Consider the following 12,960-nt stretch of genomic DNA (forward strand, 5'->3'; position numbering starts at 1 on the left):
TGTCTTTTATTGACTATGCACAGACTTTTGATTGTGTGGATTATAACAAATAATGGATAGCTTTACAAAGTATGGGAATGTCAGGACACTTAATTTTGTCATGTGGAACCTATATATGAACCAAGAAGCAGCCATATATACATAACAAAAGGATACTTTTGATGATTTAAAATCGGGGAAAGCGTGCATCAGAGCTACATCCTTTCTTTCTACCTGTTCAATATGTATATTGTTTTTGTTGAATATTATCGAGTTGGAACTCACCCATAGCTGACCCTCTGGCAGGTTTTCAGAGACAGTTAATCACACGGGAGGAGACTGCCATCCTTCTCCCATGGAGCAGCTGGTGGATTTGAATCACATGCCTTCAGGTTTGCAGTACAGGTTCTTACCACTAGGCCAGCAGAGCTCTGTGCAATCTGTGTACTGAACAAATAATTTGAGAAACTGGGCTGTATGAGGAAAACTGTGGGGTCAAGATTGGAAGAAGACTCATCAGACGATAGGACTTTGCTTATTGAAAGTGAAGAGGATTTTAAGTATTCCCTAAAGGAGGTCAAAGATTACAACCTTCAGTATGAGTTACATTTCAACATCAAGAAAACAAAAATCTTCACCCCTGGGCCAGTAGGCAACATCATGATATATGGAGAAAATAATAAAGTTGTCAATAATTTCACTTTACTTGGATACACAATCAAAACCCATGGTAACTGTCAAGAAATTAAAAGATATGCTATATTGAGGAATCTGTTGTCAAGGACTATGTGTCAAAAAAGAACCCTATCTTTCTTCTAATTAATTTTATATTGCTGTAAAAAATCAGGTATATTTCTGGTCCATCAAGCTGTCAAGAAAGTGTTTCTTTCCCCTTGAAGATCTGGATGAAATACCCGACATACAGCACAAGATCAAACTTTCTTGACAGCTGAAGAGCCAGATGGCAGGACCTCGAGTTAGAAGTGATTAGCATCGTGTGTGGAATGTTCAATAGGAAGTAGGAAATTGTTGCTATTATGTTCTGTCAAGTCAATTACAACTCATAGCCCTGAACAATAGCTCTGAACTCTGCCCTGTGCTGAGCCAGTCTCACTGTCTCTGACACACCTGTTCCCATTGCAACAGTCACTGTGTCAATCGATCTTATCCAGGGTCTTCCTGTCCTGCGCTGAGATCCTCACCCTTCCAAGAATGATGGTTCCTCCTGGCAACAGAAAATTCCTTCTCCTTCTGTGGAGTAAATACTGTATGCCAAGATCACATATTCCTCATCTCTCTTTGAAGTTTACCATGAAGCAAAAACCAGTGCATAAATTTATCCATGAGTAGATTATTTAATAGCAAGGTAAACAAAGTATACATGGGTTTCACTTCTTAAAACTATGTGTTCACTACACGTTAGTAAGTAAACACAAGTGCCATGCTGATTATATTTACTGGGTTCTCTGTCCTTATCAAGGAGTATAAATCTAAAAAGAGGCATTGATTCTGTAGCAAGGGCTGTAGAGAGACAGGTGCCAGCCATCTGGAGAAGTAAAATCGATGATATAGTGGGGGGAAATGTGAACATTTTCATTTCAAAGTAAGCATAAGTTAGCCCATGCTTCCTTTTGGGGTAACTCAACACCTAATGCATCAGACATTTTATTGCTTCAGAGTTTTCCTTGTCATACTTCTCCTTTTCCTTCTAAATAAAGTTTGTACCTACCAAACAAACTATGTATGTTTTAAGTATTTTCTTATGATCTATTGTTTTATCATTTCCTCAGGACTTTCTACACAAACACTCATGCCACCTGCCCATAAAGACAGATTTATTTTTTTTCCTTTTAACTTGCATGATTTTTTATTTCTTTTTCTTTCCTTAACGCACTGGCTAAGACTTTCAGTATGATGTTGAATAGAAGTGATGAAAGAATGCATCCTTGCCTGATTCCTAATCAAAAGGGAAAAACATTCAGTCTTCATTTATTAAGTTCAGTATTAACAGTAAAATATTTTTAAATGTTCTTCCTAAGGTTGAAGATGTTCACATTTACTCCTAGTGCACTGAAAATTATTTTCAGACATGAATAGTGGATCTTGTCCAATAATTTTCTACATCTATTGGGATAATTTACAAGATTTTCCTTCTTGAATCTGTTACTATTATGAGTCATATTAACAGGCTTTTAACATGTTTAATGTACCTTGTATTTCCAAGATAACTTTTATTTGGTCTTAATGTATTATCCTATTTCTATATTTCTGACTTAATTTGATAATATTTTTATGAGGATTTTTTGATCTAATAATCTTGAGGAAGGGAGCTCTGGTGGCCTAGTCTGTATGGTCTTGCACTGGCCTGGTGCCTAACGGTAAGAAGATGCACTGCAACCCTGAAGGTATATGGTTTGAATCCACACCTACTCTTTGGGAAAAGGATGAACATCTCCTCCCATGCAATTAAGTGCCTCTGAAAATCTGCTGGAGGGTCAGCTGTGGGTTGGTTCAAACTAGACAGTATACAACAACAACACAAAAGCAGTGCCTTTCTCAAATCGAATCAAGCAGTGGCTCTCCAAAAGGAAGATGAAGAATCTCTTTCCATTTTATTTACAACTTGGAAACACAATGAAGGGTCAAGCGATGAGTCAGTTCTGATTTTTTTTTCTGTTATAAAACCTCCATTTTATTGCTCCTCATTCCCCTCAAAAAAGTAACAAAAGCAATATGCCAAGTTCTTTATTGGTTTCATTTCTTGCATTTGAAATACTCTTCAATGGCCAAGGATGTCAGTTCTGATTTGACAGCAATAATGGAGACAGAATCATGAGGAATATTGGATTTCCAGTTTCTTGAAATACCATCATCTTGTCTTGGCTTTAAGGGATTCTAGCTTCATAAATGGAATTGGATTGTGTTACCTCCTGTTTGGTTTCAGAAAGAAATGGTATGAAAGTTGTATTGTTCATTCTAATCATTCATTCATAAATAATTCAGTGAATTCAGTGAAACCATGTGGTCTGGATGTTCTTCATTGTAATGTTTCCATTATAAATTCAATTCTTTTAATAGCAATAAGATTATTGAGGCTCTACATATTTCTTCTCAGTGTTGTGCCTTTCGAGGAATTGGTCCATCTCATGAAATTTGTTGACCTGTATGCACATAGAGTTGTTTGTAGTATTTCCTCATTATGCACCAGTATCTGTGAGTTTGGTGGTAATGTAATAATGTCATCCTTAAAAATAATAGTTTTAAAAGAACTATGAGATATCATCTCACTCCAGTAAGAATAACAAAATTCAACAGAATAGCGAACAACAAATGCTGGTGAGGTTGTGGAGAAACTGGAAGCCTTATTCACTGTTGGTGGGATTGTAAAATGGTGCAACCACTGTGGAAGGCGGTGTGGCGCTTTCTCAAAAAGTTGCAAATAGAAATACCATTTGACTCAGCAATTCCACTACTAGGAATATACCCTAAAGAAACCAGAACTAAGAGCTAGGGATTTTGAATATTTCTTCAGTGTTTGTTCGCCATCTGAATGTCTTCATTGATGAAGTGTCTGTTCATATCCTGTGCCCATTTTTCAATTGAGTTGTTTACCTTTATATTGTTGTGGTGCTTGAGTATTTTATAAATTTTAGATATAAGTTCCTTATCAGATATGTCATCACCAAATATTTTTCCCAGTCTATGGCTTCCCTTTTTACCCTGTTGGGAAAGTTTTTGGATATGCATAGGGATTCTAATCTTAGAAGGGCCCATTCATATATTTTACTCTCTTCTGGTTGTAGGGTTTCAGGATGCTTGGGAGACTGTTTATGTTGTGGATTAGGGCTTCTAGAGTTCTTCCAGACTTTTCTCTAATGAAGTTTATAGGCTTTGCTTTTAGTTGTAGGTCCTTGATCCACTTTGAGTTGGGTTTTTTGTATGGTGTGAGCTGTGGATCTTGCTTGAGTTTTCTATAGATTGCTTTCCAATTTTGCCAGCACCATTTGTTAAAAAGGCTGTCATTTCCTCACTTGACGGATTTCATCTCCTTGTCAAAAATCAGCTGACCAAAGGTAGATGGGCTGATTTCTGGGTTCTCAATTCTATTCCATTGATCTGTGTGTCTGCCATTGTACCAGTACCATGCTGTCTTGACCACCACAGCAGTGTAGTAGGATTTGAAATCAGGGAGTGAGATACCTCCTACCTTGTTTCTCTTTTTTAAGGAGTGCTTTGATTATTCGGGGCCTCTCTCCATTCCAAACGAAATTGGAGATTGCCTTTTCCATCTCGTTGAAGAATGGAATTGGTATTTGTATTGGGATTTCATTGAACATTTAAACTACCTTTGGTGGTATTGTTATTTTCACAATATTTAGTCTTCCTATCCATGTGCAAGGTATATTCTTCAATTTCTCCAGGTCTTTTTTTTGTTTCTTACAACTATGAGATATCACCTCAACCCAGGAAGAATAGCAAAATTTAACAGAACAGCAAACAACAAATGCTGGTGTAGCTGCAGAGAAACTGGAACCCTTATTCACTGTTGGTGGGAATGTAAAATGGTACAACCATTATGGAAGGCAGTATGGTGCTTTTTCAACAAGGTGGAAATAGAAATATAATTTGACCCGGCAATTCCACGACTGGAATATACCCTAAAGAAACTAGAACTGCCACCCAGGCTGATATATGCACACCCATGTTTATTGTGGCTTTGTTTACAATAGCAAAGAGTTGGAAACAACTTAAATGCCCATCAACAAGTGAATGGCTAGAGAAGCTGTGGTATATTCACACAATGGAATACTATGCTGCATTGAAAAACAAGAAAGTCATGAAATATTATTCAAAATGGGTGACCCTGGAGAATATTATGCTGTGTGAATTATCTCAATCACAAAAGAACAAATACTGCATAGTGCCACTGTTGTAAAACAGGTCTGACATCAGGCTTGGGGAAAACTGGATAAATAATGTATACTGCATTGAAGTAGATGAGGGAGACAACTGTTTAAAAAGAATATATGATTAGGTATTCTTTTCATGACAAGATTCCAGAAAAAGAAATGCATAGTAAAGTGGACTTTGGACTTGGGGGAGGGGAGAACTGTGTAACAATGAAAGAATTTTCTTTTCTTTTTATACATTTATTGATTGATTGATTTTTTTACTAGTTTATCTACAAAATTCTAATACAAATTCAAGAAAATTCTTTCCATTTTCCTCAGCCCTCCTCTCATCAAATTGTACAATCTAATGACTGAAGAACAGTGAGTCAATGATAATATATCAGCTGGGCACACTACCACAAAGAATAAAGGCAACATTTCCCAAATTCACTTGCAATCAGGTGTGGTCAATAAAATATGAATGGAAGAGGTTGTATTCCTCCAAATTTTATCTTTAAGGGGAAGAGCACCTGGTGGCCCTGTCCTAGTCCTACTGACCAAAGTAAATACCTGCTAGCAAAAGTTTAATTGCCATCTTAAGCAATGATGTGGAAGCCATTGTTAAAGGATTACAGAAAATCAAGAGAGAGGTAATCTATTCTTTTGATTATGTGGCTGAACTAATCATCCTAATTTGTTCATGAAAAAGAAAGAAATACCCAGTTTTTAAAACTTATACTTAGCTGAAGTTTCCCTACTATAAGCGCCAAATCAATACAGTAGATGATGTGTCCACCAACATTAAACAGCATAGTCTACAGCTTTGAAATTCTGTGGCAATAATTATGCCAAGAAAATGTAAGTTAAAAACGTGAATAGAATCTTAGCTATTTTTACCAATGCTACTCAGGCATTGCTCTTTTGCAATTTATTTCTACTCCTTTCCTCTTTCTCATTGTCACGGAAAAGCCCATGATTCTTCTCAGGGCCTTCACAAGGTTATTATGATTGCTTCTTAAATTAACGTTTATCTATTATTTCTTGAGCTGATTTGGAGGAGGTTAACATCCTAGATTCATTCACTGTCTTGTCAGCAACTATAAAGTTGATTCTAAATATGTTTATGATTATGGTTTCAACAAAAATACCAATTTAGTAGGCAGGGCATATATCAATATTCTGATTTTAAAAGAAAGTATACAAATTTATATAATATATGTGGAATAACTTAAGACCTAGAACTCCTGGACACCAGTCCAAGATTCTAGTCACAAAACTCTTTGATGCTGGGTTTGTGCCAAGGTCTCAGTCTGGTCTTAGCCTTTGACTCTTGGTTGTGATATGAACTGTGTGAATTTCACACTGTAGAAATAGAAATCATAACTCTGAATTATTTTTTTCTCCATTTTGGTTGTAAATAAATTTTAACAGTAAGAATCTTAAAAGGAACAAAATTTCTCTACTGTAAATGTGAAAGTAAGCTTCCACAATTAATTGTCATCAAGTCAAGTACAACTCATAGCGACCCTATGAACAGACTTAAATCCTATCCCATCCTGTGCCATCCTCAACATCTCTGACACACATGAGTCCACTGCTACTGTCACTATGTCAGTCCATCTGGTTGAGGTCTTCTCTTTCACTGATCCCCCACCTTTCCAAACATCATGTCCCTTTCCAAGGAATGTTGTTGTTGTTGTGTACCATCAAGTCAGAACTGATCCAAAGCTGACCCTCCAGCAGGTTTTCACAGGCAGTTATAGCACAAGAGGAGATTGCTAGCTTTCTTCTTCAGGGCTTCTGGTAGATTCCTTTGGGCTATCAGTGCAACGTCTCACCACTAATCCATACCCTCTCAAAATTAGTAATAAAAAAAAAGTCTGGAAACAGTTGCACACTGCTGCTCTGCTCTGTGCCATCGAGTTGACTACGACTCATAGTGACCATACACACAATAACTCTGAACTCTATTCTGAGCCAATCTCACTGTCTCTGATACACCTACCCTCATTACCCCAGTTACTGTGTCAATCCATCTCATCCTAGATCTTTCTCTCCTGTGTGGTCCCTCAACCATTCCAAGCATGACATCCTTCTCCAAAGATTAGTCCTTCCTGGCTACATGCCCAAAGTATGTGAACCAAAGTCTCAAAATCCTTGTATCCAAGGAACAATCTGGTTCTACCCTCTCCAGGACAGACCCATTAGTTTTCCTGGCAGTCCATGGTATGCTCAATTCTCTTCTCCAGCACCACAACTCAAGGGCATCAATTCTTCTTCTGTCATCCTTAGTCATTGTCCAGCTCTCTCATGCATAGCAAGTAACTGTGAAGATCATGACCTGAATTAGGTGCACCTTAGTTTCTAACCTGACATCCTTGCTCTCCAGCACCACTCTGGAAAGGTCCCTGATAGCATACTTTGTTGGCTGTTGGTGCTAAGTGTGTTGACTGTGGAGCTGAACAAGTTGAAATTACTAACAATCTCAATCTCTTCTCCATCTGGCATGATTCTGTCAGTTGGCCCAGTGGTGAGCATCTCCGTTTCCTTGATGTTGAGCTTCAGTCCATATTGCAGACTATAGTCCTTGATCCTCTGCTAGTTACCACAACATTTAACTGAGATCTCATTGTTGTTGGTGCTGTTGTTAAATACCATTGAATTGAGTACAACTCTTGGCCATTCTGTGAATAACAGAATGAACCTTACTCTACTCAGGACCGTCCTCCTCATCTGTGATATACTTGAGCCCAATTAATACAATCGTTATGTCAATCCATCTTGTTGAAGATCTTTCTTTCTTTCTATGACCTTTTCAAGCATGATGTCTTTTTTTCCCCAAGGACTGGCCTCCTCCTAACAACATGCCCAAAGTATGTGAGATGAATTTCACTAAGTAGAAACTTGGTTGCATTTTCTCTCAGGCATATCTGTTTGTTCTTTTGACTATCTATAGGATATTCAGCACTCTTCTCCAACACCAAAACTCAACTCATTATAGAAGATTTATTATGTTAAGACACCCCTATAACTTACTGGTAAGTTGCTCTTCTGTGACAGAGCTGAGTGTTGAGTATCTCCTGGGACAAACAGCACAAGTGCTGCAAGACCAAGGACAATAGAAAGTCTGAGCTAGGATACCTGACTCTCAATATCTAAGATTAGCCTACCACATACATGGTTTATACTCAAGGAAGCAACAAGAAGTACTAATTCATAAGGATGGATGGGTGCTGGGAACATCTCCTGGAAGCCCGAGTGCTATACACATAAACTTAAAATTATCAACATAATCTACATTGTGTTTAGTCATGAACTGGCCTAGTGAAGAATTACATTATAGGTACTGACAGCACAATATACAATGCACCGTCTCTGGGCCATATGATGTGGGCAAAACTGAGTTTTCTAGAGGAATTTAGTTTAAAGAAAAGCTATCCAAGAAAAAGTGGAAAAGTAGAATGATGGGGGAGGAGGGATGCAAAAATCAGCAGTCTCCTGGAGGAGCAGTTCAAGAAGGACAAATTTCTTATGTGTATCACTTTGAGAGCAGGCCAGTTTGAGCAAGTAGATGGCTAAGTGATAAAAAGCTTAGAACTGGGATTCAATCTGGGAAGAAAATCAAGGCTTAGAGAGGTAAAGAAATCCTTTTCATTTCTGTCTTAGTAAATGCATTAAATGATTGTTTAAAAAGAAAGAAAGAAGAAAATAAATTGCTGCTATACTTTTCAGAGACTTGTTTTATATTTGCTGTAGTGGCTGCATCTTTCTTTCTTTGCTGTCCTCAGAAACTACTTCTATCTGACCCTCCACTTGAGTTGTTAGGTGGTAAATCACACAGGAGGAGATCTCTCATCTTCTTCCCACACAGCTGTTGGTGAAGTTGAACCATCAGAGAGGTGCACCCTTGGGTTGTGCAACTCCCTGCAGACTATGCACCAGAACTGCCTTGTGGTTCTACTGTATTCTGTTTTTCATCATGGGTAGGAGGAGGTGGAGGTAAGTTATATATTTTCACTTAAAGTTGTAAATGCCTTGTCCTACAATATTGATGTTACAAACTAATATTTTGATCATTAGCCCATTTTTCATTGGATCCTGATCTCATATACTACCAAGAAATCTGGACCGCTTTCTGCCTTCATGGCACCTGCAAAAAAGACTGTGGAAAAAAAATGTAAAATTAAAGAAGCAGGTTCGAAAGTTCACCCTTGAATGCACCCATACAGGACAAGATGGAATCATCTTGTCATGCTGTCACTTTTGAGCAGTTCCTTCAAGAAAGAATCAAAGTTAATGGGAAAACTGGTAATCCCAGCGGAGGAATTATAACCACTAAAAGAAGCAAGAGAACTGAAACCTCCAAGATGCCTTTTTAGAAAAAAAAAATTTGAAATATCTTACAAAAAATGTTTTAAGAAGAAGAAGAATCTACGTGATTGGTTGTGGGTAGCTGCTAACAGTGAAAAATGTTATGAATTGTATTACTTCCAGAGTAATCAAAATGAAGAAGAAGAAAAGGATAAGGATTAAAACTCATTTATCTCAAATATTTCATAAAAGTCCTTGAGTAAAATAATAATAATAATTTAGCGGCATCATGAGGGACAGTGAAGAGATTGAGATTGTTAACCAACCGCTTTAGTTTGCTTGGCTCCACAATCAACACTCTGGCTATCAGCAGCTAAGAACTTAAAAGATGAATTGCATTGGGAAAGTCTGCTGTCAGCTACCTCTCCAAAGTACTGAAGAGCAACCATGTCAGTTTGGAAACTAAAGTGTGCCTGCTCCAGGTCATAGTCTTCGCAATTACATGCTATGTATCAGAAAGCTGGGCAATGACTAGGGATGATAGAAGGAGAGTAGACGCTTTTGAGCTGTGGTGCTGGAGAAGAGTACTGAATATACCATGGACTGCTAAGAGAACAAACAGGTTCGTCCGGAGAGGGTGAAACCAAGATGCTCCTCGGAGTCAAGGATTCTGAAGCTTCGTCTGACATACTTTGGGCATGTTGCAAGGAGGGACCAGTCCTTGGAGAGGGACATCATGCTTAGGAGGGTAAAGTGACAGCACAGGAAGGGGAGACCCTTAATGAGATGAATTGACTCAGTGACTGGAGTAATGGGGGTAGGTGTGTTGGAAACAGTAAAGTTGGCTCAGGATAGAGCAGGGTTCAGAGTTGTTGTACACAGGGTTGCTATGAGTGGCAAGCAACTCAACGGCACATAACAATGGGAACAAAAATAAATAAAATTTTGAAAAGGAAGTGTGTACAGAATGTTGAATTATGAGCATTACAGTTCTCACAGAGTAACTTTAATGCACAGTATACAGTTTGTTTTCTTTCATAATACACATTCCTGATAGGGATTAAGGGAGAAGGTGATGATACTCTCTGAAATCTCTCACTAGAGAGCTCTGCTGAAGTCACTAGTACAATGAGAAGGAGACTTTGCCCCTGAGAAGTCTCCCCAGCGCACCCTTCATGTCCTTGTTCCTCAGGCTGTAAATGAAGGGGTTCAGCAGAGGAGTCACCACTGTGTACATAACAGCGGCTGCTGTGTCCTCCTCCACTGAATTGGAGGAAGAAGATGAGGGACACAGATAAGCCCTGATTACCGTCCCAAAGAACAGGGCGACAACAGCAAGGTGGGAACCGCATGTAGAGAAGGCTTTGCGTCTTCCCTGGGCAGAGGGAAGTCTGAGGATGGCTGAAACAATGCGGATATAAGAGACCAGAATGAGTATGAAGGGGATTAAAATGACTGCTCCCCCCAGGAAGAGGAGCACAAATTCATTAACCTGGGTATCTGAGCAAGACACCTTCATCAGGGGTCCCAGATCACAGAAGAAGTCAGGAATGACCTTCTTGGAGCAGAAGGAAAGTCTGAATATGAGGAAGGTGTGGGTCATAGCCACAAGATTGGTGAGAGTCCAGCAGGCAGTCACCATGAGAGTGCAGCGCCGGTAGTTCATGATCATCATGTAATGGAGAGGATGGCAGATGGCCACATAGCGGTCATAGGCCATTGCGGCCAGGAGGAAAATGTCCATGTCTCCAAAGGTCAAGAAGAAATAGAGCTGAGTCATGCATCCTGCATAGGAGATGGATCTGCTCTGAGTCTGAATGTTCACCAGGGCCTTGGGGACGGTGGTGGAGGTGAAAAGGATGTCTGCACAGGACAAGCTGGCCAGGAAGAAGTACATGGGAGTGTGGAGGTGTGTGTCAGTGCCAATGGCCAGGACAATGAGCAGGTTCCCAACCACAGTGACCACATACATCCACAGGAACAGCAGGAAGAGGACACGCTGCTGTTCTGGCTTCTCAGAGAGGCCCCAGAGGAAGAACTCAAAGTCATTGGTCTGATTCTCTCCTGCCATGAGCTTGGCGGTAAGAAACCTCAAGGCACACACATAAAAATATGCTAAACATGCTTTATTCTAGGTAGTTATGAGCATGTCATTCTCTGGAGTCTAGAAAAAAATATGAAAGAGTGACCTTAGAATGTTTATATTGAGAATGTACTATGTTCCCTTTGAACTTTTATTGAAACTTACCAAATACACTATTCTAGGAAATGTGTGAGATATAACTTAAGAATGTTCTCATACTTCTTTTTGTCCCAAATGTCTTTCTTTATCCTCTATTTTGTTCCAGATTTCTTTAGCCGTTTTTTGTTTTCTATACTGTCTGTGGAGTCAAGATGCTGTCATTCATTTATACATTCTACAGATAATAATCACGAACTGTATGTCTAGTGGCCTTGTGCTGCCAAAACAAAGTCTGTTGTTGTAATGTGCTGTCAAGTCACCAGCAACTCATTGAGACCTTATGCACAACAGATCTGAAGCCTGCCCTGTCCTGAGCCTGTCTCACTGTCTCCAACACACCTACTCCTATTGCCCCAGTTACTGTGTCAATCCATCTCATCCAGGGTCTTCCTCTCCTGTGCTGTCTCTGCACCCAACTGCTCTATGGTAGGAAGATGAGCATTCATGTACCATATGATTTACAGCCTCTGAAAACCCGCTGGAGGGTCACCTATGTGTTGATTTTGACCCAATAAAAATGAGGGATGTTTGAGCATGGTTGGTATATTGCTTAGTGAATGAAATTGCAATAGTCCACAACCTCAGAGAAATTTAATCTAATGGGATTAATAACTGTCTGTCTGCATTAAAATCCCACAAATTTAGTAATTTAGAGTTCTCCACTCACCTGGCTCCTTCCCTGCACTGATTTCAACAAAATTTTGTTTATAGAATTTTATATATATATATAGAACTTGAATATATATATATTGAACTTGAATATATATATATAACTTGAAAAAGGTGCAGGGTCCAGAGTATGAGGGGCTTTACATGCTTGGCTGAAGAATCAAGACTTTCTCCTGTGTACTGTGGAATGCTTCTAAATGATAGAGTAAAACATTCAACTGCTATAAATGAAAGCTTCAAGGTACAGTTCTACCCAGAGGCACCTCAGAAGAAAACCCCAGTAATCTACATTCAGAACACCAGCTGTGGGAACCTTAAGGAGCACAGATTCTGGCATACAGGAGTCAGAATCTATTTGCTAACAACTGGTTTTCTAAGGAGAGAACTTTTCCCTGAGTGATAAACTGTTGTGCCAAATCTCAGAAAACAAAGGGAGACATTAAGTACTGGAGAAAGCAATAAAAAAGTGTATAATTTTCACAGGAAACCCAAGTAGTGCATACAAGCTTCCAGCAATTGAGTCCTTCAGCTAAGGATTTGGACAAGTTATCCTAATTCTGAACCTAAGTCTCTGAGTCAAAAAAATCCATTATCATTCACATATGGATAATAGATAATGAATAAGTTTTTCCTTAGAAGCAAGGATGGTGAGACTATGTTTTACATACTTTAGACATATTATCAGGAGAAGGCAGTCCCGGAGAGGGATTTAATATTTTTTTAAAAAATCCAACAACCAAACAAGACATAGTGAGTGAGCAAAAACGAGGAGGACTATCAGGCGAGCTCTGGTGGCCTAGTGGCAAGAAGCTGCACTGCAATCGCAGAGGTGCGCGGTTCAAATCCACCAGATGCTCTGCTGGAGAA

General features: G+C 39.1%; 1 protein-coding gene across 1 annotated transcript; it reads right to left on the reverse strand.

Annotated features, from left to right (window-relative positions):
* Window positions 1-10,302: 10,302 nt before the first annotated feature.
* On the reverse strand, window positions 10,303-11,253 carry LOC102859425 (olfactory receptor 1P1-like). The gene has a single exon (XM_006903252.1). The coding sequence runs from the start codon at window positions 11,251-11,253 to the stop codon at window positions 10,303-10,305; it is 951 nt and encodes a 316-aa protein (XP_006903314.1).
* Between the last annotated feature and the right edge of the window lie 1,707 nt (window positions 11,254-12,960).

This window comes from Elephantulus edwardii, unplaced genomic scaffold, assembly GCF_000299155.1.
Source record: "Elephantulus edwardii isolate Elephantulus edwardi_28Jun2011 unplaced genomic scaffold, EleEdw1.0 scaffold00549, whole genome shotgun sequence".
NCBI classification, from domain to species: domain Eukaryota; kingdom Metazoa; phylum Chordata; class Mammalia; order Macroscelidea; family Macroscelididae; genus Elephantulus; species Elephantulus edwardii.